The sequence below is a fragment of the Mytilus edulis genome, chromosome 12 (genome assembly GCF_963676685.1).
Source record: "Mytilus edulis chromosome 12, xbMytEdul2.2, whole genome shotgun sequence".
Classification (NCBI taxonomy): domain Eukaryota; kingdom Metazoa; phylum Mollusca; class Bivalvia; order Mytilida; family Mytilidae; genus Mytilus; species Mytilus edulis.
The window spans coordinates 77,652,540-77,674,898 of NC_092355.1; the positions used below are offsets into that span (position 1 = coordinate 77,652,540).

The window sequence follows — 22,359 nt, forward strand, 5'->3', positions numbered from 1 at the left end:
TTATTTGGATGGGTCTAAAAATCAATTCTTAATTTCTGATTTAAATTGTTAAAAATTTCACCTATAAATTGATGATAATAAACACTGTAACAACTATACAGTGTTTCAACATTATTTCTCGCCATGTTTCTGCAACATTCCCACAGATACACAAAAGTACTGCATTAAAAGCATGTGCCACAAGACCAATATATGATGCAAATCATCAATAATACAGTTACACAATTCTATTTAAGAAGAATTTCCCAAGGGAGATAATTTTACCATTTCTCATCTGTCAGAAAAAACTTAAATAGCTCAGTATCAATAGTGAGACAATGTGCTTCCAAGGAATGAGTACCAACTTCTCAAAATTTATTCCGAAGCACAGCTTATCAAGCATTTGCACCACTTCTTCTGTATTCACAATACAACCATCTAAATTCTGATCCATAATAAAAGAATCATCAATGTATAAACTATAGCATGTATATACTTCAAGTGACATTATTTCATAAAAATACATAGACAGGTTTTAAAACCTTAGTAAAAACTCTTGATGCAGAAGCCAATCCAAAACAAAGAACATAAATATCATATCAATGTCCTTTCCACATGAATCAGCAAATTGTGATATAATCATAAATGATACTTAAATATGCATCTGTGAGATTTATAGATGTTAGCTCTCTCTCTATTTATATATAGATAATAATCCCTAAGAATTACATCAAAACAAAAGATAAATGGTCCTGCTCCAAATGCTGATTAGCCACAGCTATCAATTTTTGGACTCCTGAAATTATTTCATCCTTATGAAAGGTGAAATGTATTTTATTAAAATATGTGGTACATCATTAAAAATAATTTTATAACCATTTCTTATTAAATCTAATATCAATAGATTATTAGTAACATTTTCCGAATCATAATATTTAAGTTATCTACTGTATATAGCAACTGGTTGAGAAATGTGACCTCTTTGAGATTCTCTGTTCCCTTTTGGGAAACCTCTCACTCTCAATGAAGGGAATTGCCTACTAGTATATGCCCTGTTGACCAACAGAGCCTCCACAGTTAAAAGACTGATATTGCCTTTTCCATAACAACTGGGAGTAAAATAATTGCTAGACCTGGAACCTCTTCCAAGGAATCTAGAATTTGCTTTAGAATCTTTGTATAATCACCAGGTTTGCTTCATGCAATCATAACTAAAAACGTAATAAATCAACTATCACATCAGAATTACAAATAAGTTTTATCATCTAGATATTTCTGAGGATCTCCTATGCGTTTAAATAGAAACCCATGGTCAAACAAACAAATAGAATTTTACAATAAAATCCTCAACAATAGGGGTGATGATCAACCCCTTAATAAAGTATCTCTGGGTTTCCTGCATCTTTGAAACCACATAGTGGGCCTTTCTAGGCAGTGCCATTTCAATCTTGTTATTTATCCTAGACACACTAGGATTCTCACAGTTCTCAGGGTGATAGTATTACTCCTCTATGAACTTGATATTTTCCTGATTTGATATTTTCTGACATGGTAGTATTATTAACAGTCACAGAAAGTCCAGAAGAAAACTTAGACACAGTTTTCTGCCTTTTAAACAATTTTGGGATTTTCCAAGCAAAATCATGATTTAACTGTTCAACAAACAGGATGAGATAATGGACCATTAATCTCACTAAGAGAAGCCTTAAAGGCTTCTGAAAAGCTTAATGCAGGATCAAAAGACGTATCAAAATTCAGTTCTGGCTGGACTATCATCAGCCATGGCACAAACTCCAAAAGGAGGTACATGAACAGTATCATTACAGTAGTTCAGATCAAAATTAGAACTAAATCTTCATTAAAGTAAGCCTCTAATGGCAAAATTCGAATAAAGCAGCAGGTTTCTCTACAAACTCTGCTTGAGTTGAAGGCAGAGAAACTGTCTCAAACCTCATGATTCATACATGTTCTTTACTACATTAATAATAATGAGTCAATGCATCAATATGTATACATGCCTATCTTAAATCTCAACAGCACTGTCTTGAAAAAAAATCACAAATCAAGGAGATTTTGAAGCTATACAAGTAGCACTAGATTTTAAAAACTTACTTTTGACTCGTTCTGTTGCTTTGTCAATTATTTCAAATTGCAATGCCATTATGATCTTTTATAAAACTACTAGGTTTTATAACTGTTTAAGAAGAGGATTTATTCAAAATACCTCTTGTTTTCCTATTAAATTTATCATCTTTAATTTCTAAAACAACTCAGAGGTGATGAAAATCATAACCATCACCCTTGTAAGTGTAAACATAATTCTAAACATCTTGCAAAAGCAATACATTTGCATAATCAAATTCAGCCATTGTAATAAAATAATGTGTACCTGTGCAGGTAAAACACGTGTAAATTCTGAAGAGTACTCTAGACCTTCAGGTGAATAGAAATACTTTTAAATATCTACCTGTTTAACAAACAGGAGTATGAATTAAGTAACAAATGTGCTGTACATCGTACTAAGGCAAAAACTTAATGAATAATATAAAATTGTCATACATCGTAGACAATAAAAATTTTAATCAATTTCCATCGACACTTGTCATACATCGTAGACAAGAAATTTTTAAATTCATTTTCATCAACACTTGTCATACATCGTAGACAATTGAGGAATTATTATTTCTAATTAACAAAATAACATTAGAACTTGTACATCGTAGACAAGTTAAATGTAACTTTAGTAACTTTCCCCTAAATCTTAGATAAAAATAAAATAACTAAAAAGAATTCAAGTGAAGTGTTCACTTCACACCCTCTAGAAAAATAATGACAAGTTATTATGGAACAGGTGCTTATATACTAGGGTCAAGGTCACTGGCCAGCTATGGTCTGGTGGTTATAGTTTGTTTCTTTAAACAGAGATATTACATGTAAGCTTCACTCCTCATAGAGAAGTTAAGCTAATTTATTACTTGAGACCGAAGGCGAAATATGAATAAGAACTATAAATCTGAATACTTTTTTAAGCACGACATATATGTAAAGTTTAAGTATCAATTAAAAATACTTCATTCGTACTTGTTATGAATGTTTCTTATAAACATATCAATGTGTGTGTGTTATCTCCCTGTTTCAATAAAATAAACTTACAATTATAAGTTATATGGTTCGCTATTGAACCCCTACGGATCAAATCCATATATATCAAATCCGATATAACAAATTTATCGCACATGGGACTTTTCCTGTTGCATTTTGTATAAAAATAAACAATGAAATACAACAACATCAATAGATGACGTCACCATTAACAATAGACGGAAGTCATGAACCCATATAAAATTTACTAACCCCATACGGATCCATAGGGGTCACCATGCTTGTGAATACACATATCCGGGTTTTTTTACAGTTTATATAAGTTGTGAGAAAATCCAAAACTGGCAGACGTTTGAAACAGGACACAAATTAAACCTACAATTGCTGGTCAGTGAATAAACCAAATAAAACAGCTAGCACATTTACAAAGAAAGAAACATATATAAGATGGAAAAACATCTGGGGTTGACATTGCCTAAATATTCAATATTGTGTGGATGAAAACACCCAATATATTAAAGAGCTTGGTGGTGAAAAACCCAATTTGATATTAACTTGAGGGGTGAATCGGAATTGATAATGCCATTAAAAAAACTTATCACCCAATTACATAAGAAAATAGTGGGTAAAAACCCCAATTTGTGAATTCTTATCTGGAGCTCTGGACACACTCAGTGATAGTAATAATTTAAAGATAGTTTTCAATGGTTGAAAACAATGTTGACCTCTTTCATTGAATGGTTGCTGTCTCATTGACATTAGCATCCAATCTTTCATTCATACATCACATTCTTCGAGTCTTGTTTACTATAAAAACATTGGTGTTATTGTATTTTGAATGTAAAAACTATATGTTGATTATCTCCCCTTATAGAGTTTGAATATTTTACATTATCTCCCCTTATAGGGTTTAAACATTTTACCTTATCTCCCCTATAGAGTTTGAACATTTAACATTATCTCCCCTTTGAATATTATACATTATCTCCCCTATAGAGTTTGAACATTTTACATTATCTCCCCTTACCATGCTTGTAGAGTTTGAACATTTTACATTATCTCCCCTTATAGAGTTTGAACATTTTACATTTGAAACAAATTTCAATAGTAAATGATCCTATATAGTTCACATATAATGTACACTTACCTATAATAACAACTTGGCTGGACAAGGATCACATTGACTATAATAACAGCTTGACTGTACAAGGATCGCATTGACTGGACATGTACAAGGATCTAATAAATAAAGATAATAGATTATTTTCTGAGCAACAGAAAACCCATCAAAAGTTAGAGGTTATCTCAGGTGCTCCACATGTGGCACTTGTGTTGCTCATTAATAAGTACAAAGTTTTCATTGGTTGAATACAATGTTGACCTCTTTCATTGAATGGTTGCTGTCTCATTGACATTAACATTCAATCTTTCATTCATACACCACAAGTGACTCCTTTAAAACTCTTACTCTTTAAGCAACTCACAATGTAATGATTGCAATGTTTTGTTTAGTTTTGACTCCCAAATGCAATTAATTTGTAATTATGTCACGTGTTTTTTGTTACCAATTTATTAACAAAAGTCGATGAGTGCAAAATGTTAATCCTGTTTAAAAAGAATTAAAAATAAAAAGCACTGGTGTAATGCTACTTAGAATGAACCAGCTAGCTCATTTTAACATTTACAATTGAAATATATTTCTGAAATTCATTTGATAAAAATAAATAACTAAACGATCCAATACAATTTGACTATAATATTAAATTACCTTTACTAAGTAACATATTGACTGGACTCGAATCAAATAAAAACGACCAGTAGATCTTTAAACTGAAAATATAAAAATAGCTCAATTTCAGTTCTCCACATTTATATAAATATCAGTTGAACTATTTCTGAATATGTAAACATTGTGACAAGTAACTTGTCATGAATTAAAAAGAAGGGGTATAACCTACCATAGTACCATAAATAGCTCAGTGTAAGAGTTTTAGGACAAATTCATAATAGCATGAAGGCCTGTTAATAGCAAGGCTGTCTAATAAGAGTTATTTTTGTGTCACATCACTGTATTATTAGACAGGCTGTCTAATGGGAGTTATATTTGTGTCATGTCACTGTATTATAAGACAGGCTGTCTAATGGGAGTTATATTTGTGTCATGTCACTGTATTATAAGACAGGCTGTCTAATTGGAGTAATTTTTGTGTCACGTCACTGTATTATTAGACAGGCTGTCTAATGGGAGTTATTTTTGTGTCACGTCACTGTATTATTAGATAGGCTGTCTAATGGGAGTTATTCTTGTGTCAAGTCACTGTATTATTAGACAGGCTGTCTAATGGGGGTTATTTTAGTGTCATGTCACTGTATAATTAGCAAGGTGTCTAATAGGAGTTTTTTTGTGTCACATCACTGTGTTATTAGCCAAGCTGTCTAATTGGAGTAATTTTTGTGTCACGTCACTGTATTATTAGCCAGGCTGTCTAATGGGAGTTTTTTTTGTGTCACGTCACTGTATTATTAGACAGGCTGTCGAATGGGAGTTATGTTTGTGTCACGTCTCTGTATTATTAGACAGGCTGTCTAATGGGAGTTATTTTAGTGTCATGTCACTGTTTTATTAGACAGGCTGTCTAATGGGAGTTATTTTTGTGTCACGTCACTGTATTTTTAGCCAGGCTGTCTAATGGGAGTTATTTTTGTGTCAAGTCACTGTATTATTAAACAGGCTGTCTAATGGGAGTTATTTTAGTGTCATGTCACTGTACTATTAGCAAGGTGTCTAATGGGAGGTATTTTTGTGTCACATCAATGTGTTATTAGCCAGGCTGTCTAATGGGAGTTATTTTTGTGTTACGTCACTGTATTATTGGCCAGGCTGTCTAATGGAAGTTTTTTTGGTGTCACGTCACTGTATTATAAGCCAGGCTGTTAAATGGGAGTTATTTTTGTGTCATGTCACTGTATTATAACCCAGGCTGTCTAATGGGAATTATTTTTGTGTCACGTCACTGTATTATAAGCCAGGCTGTTTTAAAGGAAGTTATTTTTGTGTCATGTCACTGTATTATTAGACAGGCTGTCTAATTGGAGTTATTTTTGTGTCATGTCACTGTAATGTTAATAGTCAACCTTTTTAATCTGAATCTCACCTTTATACGTCTTTTATTTATATTTTTGATCTCCACAAAAGGGGAACTTTGCATCCCCCTCATTTGCTACCGGTGCGGCATGTTATCATTTTAGAAATATTAGTTTGACCTTTACATGCTCTATGTTCTATTTTAGACAAGGAGGCCATATTGGTTGATCAATCTGGAGAAAAACTACAAATTTTGTAGTTGCAGGGCGCACACTACTTTAGAATCATAGGGAGAAGTGACTTCTATTTTAGACTAGGAGGCCATATTGGTTGATCAATCTGGAGAAAAACCACACACTTTGTAGTTGCAGGGCTCATACTACTTTACAATCATAGGGAGAAGTGACTTCTATTTTTAAAACTGAAATTGAAAATGAAAGAAGCGGTGAGACTTGAAAAAAAAGTGTTTGATCGCTCGTGGCACTACAATGTTCCATTATTTATAGTTAGACAATTGTATTTTTCCTCTTGTAAGAAAGTACTAGCTAAAAATCTAGCACTAAATTTTCTTTTTATATTAAACAGGAAATTAAATTCAATTCAAAAACTATTCTGTTTATAGTGTTAATGAAATAGAATTTCAAATTGTCTGCCCTTTGCAGATTTCTTAACTTATCATTAAAGTGTAATTGCATGGACAATAAAAATCCCATTTGTCTGTTCTCTTTAGAACACTGCTCATTTACAAGTCCCCAGGGGGCTATTTTTGAAGGCCTTGAGCAAATACTTCAGATTTTTGGGCAATCAGTTTCTTTGTTGAATTAATGAGATGAAATATTGAACTCTAATAAAAAAATTATGAGCTAACTGTATTATTCGACAGGCTGTCTAATGGGAGTTATTTTTGTGTCACGTCACTGTATTATTAGACAGGCTGTCTAATGGGAGTAATTTTTATGTCATGTCACTGTATTATTAGACAGGCTGTCTAATGGGAGTTATTTTTGTGTCACGTCACTGTATTATTAGACAGGCTGTCTACTGGGGGCTATTTTAGTGTCATGTCACTGTTTTATTAGACAGGCTGTCTAATGGGAGTTTTTGAGTGTCATGTCACTGTATTATTAGACAGGCTGTCTAATGGGAGTTTTTTTTTGTGTCACGTCACTGTATTATTAGCCAGGCTGTCTAATGGGAGTTGTTTTTGTGTCACGTCATTGTATTATTAGCCAGACTGTCTAATGGGAGTTATTTTTGTGTCACGTCACTGCATTATTCGACAGGCTGTCTAATGGGAGTTATTGTTGTGTCAAGTCACTGTATTATTAGACAGGCTGTCTAATGGGAGTTATTTTTGTGTCACGTCACTGTATTATTAGCCAGGCTGTCTAATGGGAGTTATTTTTGTGTCATGTCACTGTATTATTAGACAGGCTGTCTAATGGGAGTTATTTTAATGTCATGTCACTGTATTATTAGCAAGGTGTCTAATGGGAGGTATTTTGTGTCACATCACTGTGTTATTAGCCAGGCTGTCTAATGGGAGTTTTTTTTGTGTTACGTCACTGTATTATTAGCCAGGCTGTCTAATGGGAGTTATTTTTGTGTCATGTCACTGTATTATAAGCCAGGCTGTTAAATGAGAGTTATTGTTGTGTCATGTCACTGTATTATAAGCCAGACTGTCTAATGGGAATTATTTTTGTGTCACGTTCACTGTATTATAAGCCAGGCTGTTTTAAAGGAAGTTATTTGTGTGTCATGTCACTGTATTATAAGCCAGGCTGTCTAATGAGAGTTATTTTTGTGTCACATCACTCTATTATTAGACAGGCTGTCTAATTGGAGTTATTTTTGTGTCACTATAATGTTAATAGTCAACCTTTTAAATCTGAATCTCACCTTTATAAGTCTTTTAATTATATTTTTGGTCTCCACAAAAGGGGAACTTTGCATCCCCCTCATTTGCTACCGGTGCGGCATGTTATCATTTTAGAAATATTAGTTTGACCTTTACATGCTCTATGTTCTATTTTAGACAAGGAGGCCATATTGGTTGATCAATCTGGAGAAAAACCACACACTTTGTAGTTGCAGGGCTCATACTACTTTAGAATCATAGGGAGAAGTGACTTCTATTTTAGACTAGGAGGCCATATTGGTTGATCAATCTGGAGAAAAACCACACACTTTGTAGTTGCAGGACTCATACTACTTTAGAATCATAGGGAGAAGTGACTTCTATTTTAGACAAGGAGGTCATATTGGTTGATCAATCTGGAGAAAAACCACAAATTTTGCAGTTGCAGGGCGCACACTACTTTAGAATCATAGGGAGAAGTGACTTCTATTTTAGACTAGGAGGCCATATTGGTTGATCAATCTGGAGAAAAACCACACACTTTGTAGTTGCAGGACTCATACTACTTTAGAATCATAGGGAGAAGTGACTTCTATTTTTAAAACTGAAATTGAAAATGAAAGAAGCGGTGAGACTTGAAAAGAAAGTGTTTGATCGCTCGTGGCACTACAATGTTCCATTATTTATAGTTAGACAATTATATTTTTCCTCTTGTAAGAAAGTACTAGCTAAAAATCTAGCACTAAATTTTCTTTTTATATTAAACAGGCAATTAAATTCAATTCAAAAGCTATTCTGTTTATAGTGTTAATGAAATAGAATTTTAAATTGTCTGCCCTTTGCAGATGTCTTAACTTATCATTAAAGTGTAATTGCATGGACAATGAAAATCCCATTTGTCGGTTATCTTTAGAACACTGCTCATTTACAAGTCCCCAGGGGGATATTTTTGAAGGCCTTGAGCAAATACTTAAGATTTTTGGGCAATCAGTTTCTTTGTTGAATTAATGAGATGAAACATTGAACTCATATGAAACATTGAAAAATATGAGCTAACCTGGGAAAATCATTAAAGGCATGATTTTACATCGCAAAACTTGAGAATTTTTGTGGGATTGTAAGAAACATTTTCTTATACAAGTGAATTTTTCTGAAAATTAAGGGGAGATTATTTAAACATTATAATTAACTTAAATGTGTATATATTTTTTTAACTTCTTCCAGTAAATAAGAATAACTTGTACAAGTACATGTAGTATCCCTGACTGATATATTAATTATGATACTGTTTTAAATTGATATTAACAAAGATAACTTGGTATTATTGTTATGTGATTGGTGTAAAGTAAAATACAAGTAGTTAGCTTGGTATAAGTAAAACAATGAAGACTTTTAATAAATAAAATGAAAGATAACTATTTATAGCAGTTTGTGACGAGTTTGATAGCCATTTGGATTCTTCTGCCCTACTTTAACAAGTCTAATAGACGAATGACTTAGTTTTTGACAGAGGCTGATTTACAGGGTTTTTCAGGGCTTTTTGTGGGAAAAATTTGGTTGATTATTTAGGGAATCACTGAAGCATGACTGGAGCGGGCCCCTCTTAGTCAGTCAGTGGGCACCCCCCTTTATGAAAATTTCTGGATCCGCCACTTTTTGATCATCATGACAATATTTATTATTAATTTTGTCTAAATAATTCACAAAAGAAAACCTGTTTACGTTTCTAGAATGTCACTATTTTATTTTAAACAATAAAAAAACAAATGTTCTTTATTTTATAACAAGAATGTGTCCAAAGTACACGGATGCCCCACTCGCAGTACTATCCTTTTCCATGTTCCATGGACTGTGAAATTGGGTAATAATCTAATTTGGCATTAACAGTAGAAAGATTATACCATAGGGAACATATGTACTAAGTTTCAATTTGACTAGAATTCAATAATCTGTGTCTGGTTCACCTGACTGGATCAGTTTTAAATGTTATAGTCAATGATACCTGTGCGTGTCCAATAAATAAGGAAGTTATGTTTACTTCTTTGTTAGAGGGACCTTTAAATAGCTTTATTAGCTTCCTATTGAAAGAATATTTAAAGCTATTACAAATCATTTTACGGGACGGTAACCAAAGACGATTGAAGCATCTTACACCAAAAGTTTGTATTAAGAAGTCCATCTTTTTATTTGGTTTACTACGAATTGAGTTAATAAACTAATTACTTGAAACGTTGTCCTAATGGCAAATTAATCTTGGCAATAGTCTTTGATACTATTACATATTTATTTTTGTATACCAAGGAAACAGATATGGGGCCAGTACAAGGAAGTACTCCCTCACGACCAGATACAGGGGCGGATCCAGCCATTTTAAAAGGGGGGTCCCAACCCAGGACAAAGGGGGGAGGGGTTCAAACCTATATGTCCCCATTCAAATGCATTGACCGTCCAAAAAAGGGGGTTACAACCCCCGGAACTCTCCCTGGATCCGCTGAGCATTGCAAGGAAGTATGGCTCTTACGACCAGATACATGTAGCAATGTTTAATTACTAAAAGAAAGTTGACCATAAGAGTACGCTAACTTGTTTCAAGTGCCATATACCAATACAATATTTTTTTATAATTTCCGAATGAGGTCCCAAAGGGTAGGCCTATATGTGTAACATATGATACTTTTTACAAGTGGCGGATCCAGGACTTTCAAAAATGGAGGGGGCCAGAGGGGCACATTAAAAAAAAACAGGGGACCCGACAGTAAAAAGCCCAGTTTAATTAATCAGTACAATCAGAGCCTATGATATTCTTGTAAAAAGATTAAATCATGTAACACACAAATATAGATTACAAGATACTTAAATTATTGTCTAAATAATCAATACATATATTATCAGAAATAATTAAAATTACCTTTAAAAAACGATTGTCCACTTGGTTAAAATAAATTTCCACTTTCGTTTCATATGTAAACACATAGACATAATCGACTGTCGCAAAGTCATTTTTACATACGGGTATCTAGAATGTCATAGTGATACAATACCATTCAATGCAATACAATATACAAATATATATTTATTTAAACCACTTAAAAATGCCGTTAAGTGATTTTAAATTATTAAACATGCATGCACCAGATGATATTACAATATTTCATTCATAAAAGAAAAGGAGATTATATATAATATATTTTAGCAAAGACATGTCTCTGATTCTAGCAAGTCCCATAGCTATTAATTTCAAAAAGAGGGGGGGATTCTGCGGTAACCGATGAAAAACATGCATTCTTACAATTTTCGGCAAATAATGCTGAGTCATAACTATGAACATCTCAAAGGTTGACAATATTGACTGGGGCATGGAAATATGGTCACCTGGACTTCTCCCGTTCCGGTGTCCTATAGCCATTCTTCCCCTATGCCAATTTTTCCGGGGGGGGGGGGACTGGATTGATTCAATTTTTTCCCCAGGAAAAATTGGCTTGATCCAACTTTTCCCCCTCAGCATGTTGAGGGGTGGGGAACCAGGACCAGGCCAAATTTTTCCCTAAATCAATTATACTAAAAGCAATTACTGACGGGTACAAATTTAGACGGACTGATGGACATGTAGGCACAGTATGGTAGAAATATGTTGTCAGACTGTTGGAAATGTACACTGACTGGTAAACATGTAGATAGACTATTGAACACGGAGAAGAACTGGTGGACATGTGAACAGAATATATAGTAGACTATTAAACATGAAGAAAGACTAATATATATATAGACAGACCGTTGAAGATGTATACGGACTAGTGGACATTGACAGACTGGTAACCATGTAGACATACTTGTGGACACGTAGCCAGACTGTGGAGAATGTAGACAAACTAGGGGACTATTAGAAAGACTGGTGAAAATAAAGACAGACTAGTGGACACATAGACAGACTGACGAAGAATTGCATTGGCGGATCAAGGGGGAGAGGGTTCCAGGGGTTGGAACCCCCTTTTTTTGGCCGATCAATGCATTTGAAAGGAAGCATATAGTTGAAACCCCCCTTTACTCTGGGTTGGGAACACCCACCCCCCCCCTTTAGAATGGCTGGATCCGCCCCTGAATTGTGTAATTTAAATGTAAATTGACAAATAAATAATTGTCAGCATGAAAATCTAATTCTAACTCTGTTGGATTTAATTTTCAGACTATATAAATATAATGAAAGCTATCATATGGGGGAAAGTGACTATATGTATACGTATTGGCAATTCCGCGGGGGAAGAACTGCAATGATCCAAAATTTCCCCTATTTGGGAATGGTTTCTCGTTCTAAATATGTATGAAATAATTGTCACTGGCCGTTAAGCAACAACTAATTGATACATCATAACTGAAATAATTAACATATTTTCAAAAATATTTTTTACCGGTGTGAATCTTACGTGGGGGCTCTGAAACTTGGTTGTAAGATGCATATATTTATTCGTTTAAAACTTATTAATTAGTCTAATATGGTTTTAAATCGTCTTTGGTTCACGTGCAACAAATTGTGACTGTGGACTGATTTCTGTAAAAAAAAAGTTTGCATTAATCTAACGAACTGTAAATGTTAAACAGTGCCAAACATGTACATGCGTCGCGTCCAAAAAACATTATTTCTTATGTTTATTTATTACAGAAATGCACATTTATACATCGAGAGGTTGAATGCATATGAACAATCAGTAAGATACACAATGCAAAAAATGTCAGGTATATGACAGTTGTTATCCTTTCGTTTGATGTTTTTTTCCTGGCAATTTATCGGCTTGTCACAGTGGAAAAATGGACAAAAATTGATTTGAGACTTTTCGGACATTTTGTAAAAGATTTTGTAAAATCACTTTGTTATAACTGCAGTATTTCACTAAGGGATTTTGTTATTTTTATTGTGCAAGATTTAAGTCAAGTTTAGAAGATTAAGCTAATCTAATTTCATGTTTTAATTTGTTTTTCAATTAGCGACATTTTACTTCAAATGATCTATTATTCGTATATGATAGGCTAAGACTTTAATTCCATAAATAAGTCTGTATGTTCTATTGTTAATCATTATCTATGTGCTTATTTTTCTGTAATCCCTTAATTGACTTTTCTCACCCATTTAGAGAAATATTTGTCAAGTCTATTCAAGTAGTTTTTGGTTTGTTATATAAACTATGTTATTATTTTGATGGGGCAGATTGGATTTAGTATTACACTGAGCAGTTACAACTCTACAATTGTATTCCATGCTAAACTTATTGAATTATACATCGCGCTAACCAGAGTCGTCTTTTGTTACAAGAGCTAGTCCCAGAGTTAGAGTCCGTGCAAACTTGTAATACTGTTTATTGTGTGTGTGTGGTTCAAGGCCAACACATTTCCCAGTCACAGATACACCCAGAATCTATTTGTGACATTCGGTGCCAGGTCCGGGTCGTGTTGACTTTTCAGCTCAACACGCTTTCCTGATACCTCAAAGCAGCAAGCGAGTTACCAGTTCCCCCAGAGACGTACATATACATGTAGTAGAGTTGCAGTGATGGAATACAACTTCAGGCCACAGTGGAGACCATGGTTTTTCCAGATGCGTCAGATTCCAGCGTGCGCCAGATGTGGAAATCAGCATATTAGACAAACATTTTGTTATGCAGCAAGTAAGAAATGTTTTAAGTGTCATCACGTAGGACACTACGCCCGAATGTGTGTCTCCCGTCCTCATCAGGAAATTCCAAAGTGCAAAGATGTGCCGCAGATAAAAACAAAATCGAAATCACAAAAGGATAGAGATTCCAGACGGATACAGGAATATTTCGATTCAAAATCATTTACCCGTAGTTTGCCATTTGCTAATCTTCGTGATTCAGCATTCAGAAGTTGTTTGGACTCCTCTAGCATTATCAAACGTAAATTAACAAGTGTAAAAGAGAAACTTTCAACAGTACAGAAAAAGGGTGAAAGTCAGACAGCCGAAATTTTGAAGTTACGCGAACAGTTAACTACTTCATTTTCAAAGTGTTTCAGTTGAAAATGAAAAGTTACGTGCAGATGTTCTTAGTTTACGAGACAACCAGCAAAGACAATCCATTAATGAGGACAATTGTCAGATTTACGTAAAACGCATTAATGATTTGGAAGTATACCTACAAAAAAAAGTGATTTTATTTTCGACATCCAACAAAAATACGAAGAAATATCCACCGACAAGAGACAGTTCTTTAATGAAAAATCCATTTTACATTTCGAAGTGGACGAGTATTACAAACAAATAGGAGAATTGAATATTAAATTAAAAGAATCCGAAAGTGAAAAAGAACAATTGCGATCCACGCTAAACCAAAGGGACGTATACATGTACCATAACCAACCCAGACCTTTTCTACCACAATTTGGACATTTTCGTTAAATCTATTCGAAGCACGGGGTCGTGCTTCAGTTGGAGAAGAGGCATGTTGTCACAGTGGAAAAATGGACAAAAATTGATTTGAGACTTTTCGGACATTTTGTAAAAGATTTTGTAAAATCACTGTTTTGTTATAACTGCAATATTTCACTAAGGGATTTTGTTATTTTTATTGTGCAAGATTTAAGTCAAGTTAAGCTAATCTAATTTTATGTTTTAATTTGTTTTTCAATTAGAGACATTTAACTTCAAATGATCTCTTATTCGTATATGACAAATTTTTAATTGGGGTTTTATTCAATAAAAATGATGTTTTTATTTCAGTTTTCTGATAATATCTCAAAAATCCTTTCACAAGTTTGCAGGGAATTTTTGTGAATTGTTTATATCTATTGACATGAGCTCATAAAACCAAAGGACATTTACATCAACAGTAATAAATAAGAAATAACAAACAACACGTACTCCACTAAAACTGGGAGTGAAATCAGAAACTCACACATGCTTGTAATTTAAATAGTGTGTAATAATATTGAGAATGGAAATGAGAAATATGTCAAAGAGACAAAAATGATATCTAGTAAAAATTCAAGGGTAGTTATGGTATCAAAGTAGGTCAAATTGACATAGTTCTTGTGGTTGTTGCTACTAAAAAATTACCTAAAAGAGTGTGAATATATAAATTCGCATTCTGACTTTTTTAAATGCCGATTAAATGAGGTGTTTGAATTTTCCTGAATAAGACTATGGGACAAAGTTGTATATAGGGTAATAAAAATCAAAAGTAACAATTATAAGCATGCAATTTATCAAGTACCTCGAACCAATTTTGACACTCCAAAAATAATTTATTCCACTCTCTTTAAAGGCTTTATTTGTACAATTTTTTATCAGGTTTTTTTTATTGTATCAAGTCTACTAGTAAGTAGAATACATAGTTTAGTAGGGGAACAATGGCTTGAAGACGAAATAAATTTTTGTTTGTAATGAGTTATGTGCAGCTTCGGAACCCAGTACATGGTGGGAATTTTCATTGTACAATGTATTTGGATCTGCTTTGAAAAGAGCTGAGTCTTTGTACCATACAATATAAAAGGTTAACTGGTTGTAAGGACCTAGTCCTTAATTGAGATCCTTGTCAGATATTCCTGGCCATATGTTTTCCTTTTTGTCATATTAAGAATTATCATAGTATAATTTAATATGTTTGTACGGAAACAAGGAACATTATCCTCATACAAAAAAATAAGATAATTCTAAATAAATGTTCCCAAAAAAAGGGAATGTATTACAAAGGATAATCATAAGATATACTGGAATTGTCCTGGACCTCACTTCTGTGATGGGTATATGTTAATGGAATCCTTCTCTGAATACAGGACCAACATATTAGTAGTGGTAGACCCCAATGTCCAATGATCTTCAATTTCTACTGAATTTTGGCTGTCAAAAAATGCTAACATTCCAATTTTCAATAACAGTTAACATCAAATACATTATCACAATAACAGATAACAAAAAAACTAAAAGCCCAATAACAGCTAACAAAGAATAAGACAATAACAGCTAACAGCAAATAGATTTTCAGAATAACAGATAACAAAGAATTAAAATGTCCCATAACAGCAAAACAGCTAAACCCTTGCCCCCCCCCCCCTTATAAAAATCTGGGTTTGTTTTGTTTTAGATTCTTGGGTAATGTCTTGGAAATTACAATAAAACAGATTCATTCTAAATTTTGATAATGATAATCATTGCCGGTGTTATGGGTTTCTCTACTTTAAGTGTTATTTTCACATTTCTTGAGCAGTGTGAAAAAATATTATCATTGCAAGTGTTATATCTGTTCTCAACAAATGATGTCGTTAAATTTTCTTGATTTCTTCCCATTGTAATATCCTGAAAGAGGCAACCATGTCTGATGACGTCACATATAAAGAACACAAATCTTTAAAAAGGAAGGATAAAAAACCCTAGAGAAACAGATTCCACAACTAAAACTCGCGCGTATTGATTATTTAAAAAAGTCTCGCGCTTTAATATTAAAATTTGACTATCTCGAGTGGAGAAATATCGTAACACACTTGTTGCAGTGATGATAACTACATAACAAGAAATAACTCGGATATATACTAATATCTATTTTTAATACACACAAATTGTTTAACTTCCAACATGTTCAAAAGGAAAAAGACACAAAAGGATAATCTAATAAATCCATTAAGTACGGAGGTTTGGTTAGCAACAATACCAGATTTAACCCACCATTTTGTTTTCTTAAAATTCCTGTATCAAGTCAGGTATATGGCAGTTGTTACCTAATAGTTCGATTCTATGAGTGTTGTATTGTTGTTTGTTTTTTGGTTCACTTCAGTGTTTTGTTGGTTCGTTGTTTTCTTCATATAGTTGATGTAGTTCCTTCGGTTTTAGTTTGTAATCCAGATTTGTTTTCTCTCAATCGATTTACGACTTTCAAATAGCGGAGTACTACTGTTGTCTTTATCTAGGAATAAAAAGAAACATGCCAGTAATAAAACCAATAGCATAATCTCTTTTACAAGATGTATAATCACTGTATTTTGATTTTGATTTAACATTTAGAAAAAATATTGATTTTGTAAAAGTATCCCAAATCAAACTTGTATATAGTTTGAAGCATAATAAATGATACTAAATAAAGTCTTTGACACAGAATTATATTCTACCTTACAACTGCAGTTTTGATTAAAAAAACATTGTTTTTTTTTCGTTAAATTGGTATTGAAAAATATTAGGTCCTATACTTTTATTATGTTAATTGACTGCAAATTCATAAGTTGTTGCAGGGATTTTATTAAGGCCAATGATAGGACTGGACATGTATTATTCAATTATCTCTGATGTCTGAAGCTTTTTTAACTAAACTAACAATCTCGTTTACGTTGACAAATTATTTTACATGCATTATAATAGATTTTTTTTTGCCTTTTGCAGGTGCGTTTACGTGTCAAAAGTGATTTAAGATCGTTATCAAATGTATCTCAGTCCTCAATTACTGAAGGTTTGAGAGGGGTATGTATCATTACAGCCTCTTCCGTTTTTCCAATATGCCAGATTGTTAGAAAAGAAGGACGAAAGATACCAGAGGGATAATCAAACTCATAGATTGAGAATAAACTGACAAGCCATGGCTAAAAATGAAAAGACAAACAGACAAATGATAGTACGCAAGACACAACATAGTAATCTAAAGACTAAGCAACACGAACCACACCATAAGACTCATCAGTGCCGTTAAAACAATTGACATCGACACTAGTATTTTTTTTTAAATATCATTTGCGTGTATTCAAACAAAACATTGATTTTTTTATCATTTTTTTTTTATGAGATTAATATTTAACCATCCCCCCAAAAAATAAAATACAAATTGCATATGATAGCTAATAGAAATATTCTAGTTATACTTTTATTTTTATGTCTTTTTTCAGTTGACTGAAGAAGAGAAAAAATTCACAAAGATGGGAATGATTGTGTTGAATATTCTTGCTGGTGTTTTATATGATCTGTTGAGGCCAGATAAACCACACCTGCCTATTAGGAGTGAATGTAATATAACGTACTTGTACCGTAATATCAGGGCCCTTAATAAAAATATCCCAAGTAATAGATGGGGTGGTGAATGGCAAGATATTCAGAATACAGACATATCTATTGGAGATGATATCGAACGCATTAGACTTACGAGAAATGAACTACAGCACTCTAAAACAGTTAATCTCCTTGATACACGTTTTAATGAGTTAATTAATGTTATAGTTGATCTTTTGAAAAGATTTGATAAACATAATAAAACTTCGAGACTGTATACAGATCAGCTAAATGACATTTTGGCTAAAACTGTTTCAATGGAGGATGTTAAATTAGTTGAAAGTGAAACTGATGCAAGATTAGGTAAATGCTTCAAACTTATTATTATTTTTATTGCAGCTTTAGCTTCTTGTCCAAATTGCAAGAATTTAAGATTGAGCAATGCGTTGCGTTATTCTGTCTTTCGAAAATATTGCAGTATGTTGTTATATTAAAAAAAAATGGTCAAAAAGGAATCCAGCATAGGATATTTTTTGTCAATGACCCTGTTATTTAACAACCAGCTATAGCTAAAATACTGATAATGTTAAAAGAGGGACGAAAGATACCAAAGGGACAGTCAAACTCATAAATCTAAAACAAACTGACAACGCCATGGCTAAAAATGAAAAAGACAAACAGAAAAACAATAGTACACATGACACAACATAGAAAACTAAAGAATAAACAACACGAACCCCATACGAATTAGAATTCTTGAGAAACAAATGTCTTGCTTGCATATCAATTATCAAGAAACAAGTCCACAAGAAGACGGGACCGTCGGATCCCATCTCGGTTCCAATAGGAAATATTACTGTCGGTTGCCAAGTGGTTTACAAATTAAATGTAACTATCATTTTTTTCTCTTGTTAATCAAGTATTTAAGTGCTGAGCGCTTAAGAAAAAATCCCCTATCAGATTATTCAAGTACCGTTTGATCCATTATCTAAATAATTAATGCATACATGAGATATTTAAAGTCATTATATAATATCTCAGTGTACTGATGTTTTATTCTGTTTTCAGAAATAGCTCTTGAAGTTGATATTGAACAACCAACATACGTTCCACCACGCAGGAGAAGAAAATCATCATCTTCATAATTTGTTTAAGTTGTACCGTGAATTACATACGTAAATTGAATGTAAATCAAATACAGGAGATAGAATCAGATTTGCAGATGATCAATCCTAACACAAAAGTTAGCATGTTTTGATACAAATGTCACAGTGGAAAAATGGGCTAAAATTAATTTGAGACTTTTCGGACATTTTGTAAAAGATTTGGTAAAATCACTGTTTTGTTATAATTGCAATATTTCACTAAGGGATTTTGTTATTTTTATTGTGCAAGATTTAAGTCAAGTTTAGAAGATTAAGCTAATCGAATTTCATGTTTTAATTTGTTTTTCAATTAGCGACATTTTACTTCAAATGATCTATTATTCGTATATGACAGGTCAAGACTTTAATTCCATAAATAAGTCTGTATGTTCTATTGTTAGTCATTATCTATGTGCTAATTTTTCTGTAATCCCTTAATTGACTTTTCTCACTCATTTAGAGAAATATTTGTCAAGTCCATTCAAGTAGTTTTTGGTTTGTTATACAAACTATGTTATTATTTTAATGTAGCAGATTGGATTTAGTATTACACTGAGCAGTTCCAACTCTGTACAATTGTATTCCATGCTGAACTTATTAGATTATACATCGCGCTATAACCAGAGTCGTCTTTTGTTACAAGAGCTAGTCCCAGAGTTATAGTCCGTGCAGACTTGTCGTACTGTTTATTGTGTGTGTGTGGTTCCAGGCCAACACATTTCCCAGTCACAGATACACCCAGTTTCTATTTGTGACAGAAACACTACGTGATGCTGCAAAAAAAACACTCTAATGTTTTCATATATAGAAATCGATCTTATCATTACGTCGCTCTGTTAACCGATTGTAGGTTGAAAGAATCTCTACTGAAAGTCTGCAATTATTTGAAAATTGAGTTGTTTTAAAAACCTTTATACAAAACAGAGCACCATGCATCTTTTATTTCGTATTTGAATGTTCAAAAATCAATCTAAGCTTATACGTGTATATATATATATATATATATATATATATATATATATATATATATATATATATATATATATATATATATATATATATATACGTGCACCTGCATAAAGTCGATTTCTATCCGACGCAGCTCATATAATAACATGGCCATGGTGAAATAGTGGACAAGTATTGAGACGTTCTATTTTATACTATTTTTAAAATTGAATTCATTCAGCAAATATTGTTATGTGAATAAAAGTGTCATGTATATGTTGTTGTTTCAAATATGATGGTTTTACCCACGATAAATGGATATAGTGCAATGAGATTGAAACATCCATCAGGAGATATCATTTTGTTTTTAATTCCCAGTTATTTAAGTCAAAGGGGATTTTACGTTTGCACTCTGTCCGTCTGCCTGTCCGTCTGTCAGTCCAACAAATCAGTTTGCGACACTTTTTTTTCTAAGTGCTGGAAGATATTGTTTCTATATTTGGTATATAGCCTCACAACGACAAATTTACAGATTATGTTCGAGCTTTGTTTGGTCCTCAGTCTTGTAAAAATTCACACATCAAGTTTTCCGCACATTTTTGTAAATGCTTTAAAAGGAGGGACGAAAGATACCAGAGGGACAGTCAAAACGCATTTCAGATATTGTTGGAATATAGTTTTACTATGCTTAGTTATGATTAATTTTGTTCGGTTCTAATAAAATTTATGTTGCAGAGTTATGATCCTTGGACTTAGCAACTTCAGGCAAATTATCAGTTTTCCATATTTTTTTCGGAAGCTGGCTTGTCATGTTTTTGGAATTTTTGTCAGATTTTCGGAATCCTCTGGTTTTATCCATTTGAATGCCTTAACAAATTTTGCCCGACATTCGCTAAAAAGCAGGAGAGCAGAACGAAACTTTAGAACTATATCTGTAAGCTTCATGGTTAACTCACATACTATAAAGCAGACCAATATCTGAACGCGTATATAATATTTATCACATTTCAAAGCACGTAATTTCACTTGATTTGTAACTCATCATGGTTAACTTACATACAAAAAAAACAAGAACTATCTTTAAAAAAGATATCCGACGTATTTAAATTTCAGTATATGTTTAAAACTATCATTTCGATTTACCATTTAAATAACGTTTTCTCTATTTGTGTTCAGTATTTTCGGTCCTCTTATCTTTCTGTTTACATTAACCAAAACCCCGCGGAAATCTCACATGCGTAGGTGCGTTCTAAAAGTCATGTACGTTCGTACAACAAAGTTTACATTGAAAATTATATAATTGTTCCGAATAAACAGCTGTCAAGGATGCAAAGAACTATTGGAGAAACAATTATTTTAATAAAAATATAAATCTTTGTAAGATCTAGTTCAAATATTTATAGTTTTTCACTTGCTTTCCATCACGATATGATTAACGAGACGTTGTTCCAAACACAACCAAATCACCCACCATGACAGCATTTTGTCCAATCACAGAAAGGATTTTCGAGCATGCGTATTCTGTTGCCATAGTTAAGCGTCCTTAAGTTCAAAGGGCACAAACCGAAACTATACCGACTGCGTCGGATAAACGGCCCAATATCTGGAGGCGTTTTGCTGTGGAATGACGAAATGAGGGACTAGGGTGAAAATGGCCACGATAACTTTGTTGCGGGGCCATAATATCAAGTTGTGCTCATACATGAGAAACTATGCATTCTCCACGTATTCGTGTCACAAAAACTGCCAATACAGACATTTGTGAAAACGACTGAAAATGACACTGTCTTCGTATTGAGGTACCATTATCAGTTGTCAATCGATAAACTATGTTATTCTATTAACTGACTAGCGGTTTGTTGCACTGTAGAACATCTATGAATTTCAGAAATATCATCTGAAAAATTTACCAGTTGTGTTTTATTCTAGATCGCGACATTCTGTCATAATAAAATTGAGAATGAAAATGGGGAATGTGTCAAAGAGACAACAACCCGACCATAGAAAAAACAACAGCAGAAGGTCACCAACAGGTCTTCAATGTTGCGAGAAATTCCCGCACCCGGAGGCGTCCTTCAGCTGGCCCCTAAACAAATATATACTAGTTCAGTGATAATGAACGCCATACTAATTTCCAAATTGTACACAAGAAACTAAAATTTAAAAAATGTTTGGATTCTCAAGTAATTCAAACATAACAAGGGATACTCACACTGTCGAAGCATATAGTCTCGCGCGTTTTTGAGTTCATTTATATCTCTCAGTT

At 33.1% G+C, this 22,359-nt stretch overlaps 2 protein-coding genes across 2 annotated transcripts in view; one reads left to right on the forward strand and one right to left on the reverse strand.

Moving 5' to 3' along the window:
* The window catches only part of LOC139497855 (uncharacterized), a 74,002-nt gene extending 60,077 nt beyond the window's left edge, over positions 1-13,925 (reverse strand). Inside the window, exon 1 of the mRNA XM_071286095.1 lies at positions 13,860-13,925. Coding sequence (XP_071142196.1) covers positions 13,860-13,925 — 66 coding nt within the window. The remainder of the gene's footprint in view (positions 1-13,859) is intronic.
* A 3,989-nt stretch (positions 13,926-17,914) lies between these two features.
* Positions 17,915-20,109, forward strand: LOC139498119 (uncharacterized). The gene is made up of 2 exons (XM_071286456.1): positions 17,915-18,363; positions 19,069-20,109. The coding sequence occupies exons 1-2, from the start codon at positions 17,931-17,933 to the stop codon at positions 19,143-19,145; spliced, it is 510 nt and encodes a 169-aa protein (XP_071142557.1). The 5' UTR covers positions 17,915-17,930; the 3' UTR covers positions 19,146-20,109.
* The last annotated feature ends 2,250 nt before the right edge of the window (positions 20,110-22,359 follow it).

What these genes read in the sequence shown, in the direction of transcription:
- LOC139498119 (XM_071286456.1), top strand. Translation starts at nt 17,931, where the DNA reads ATGGGAATGATTGTGTTGAATATTCTTGCTGGTGTTTTATATGATCTG. An exon ending in TGAAACTGATGCAAGATTAG is followed by an intron (nt 18,364 to 19,068) that starts GTAAATGCTTCA and finishes TTCTGTTTTCAG; the next exon opens with AAATAGCTCTTGAAGTTGAT.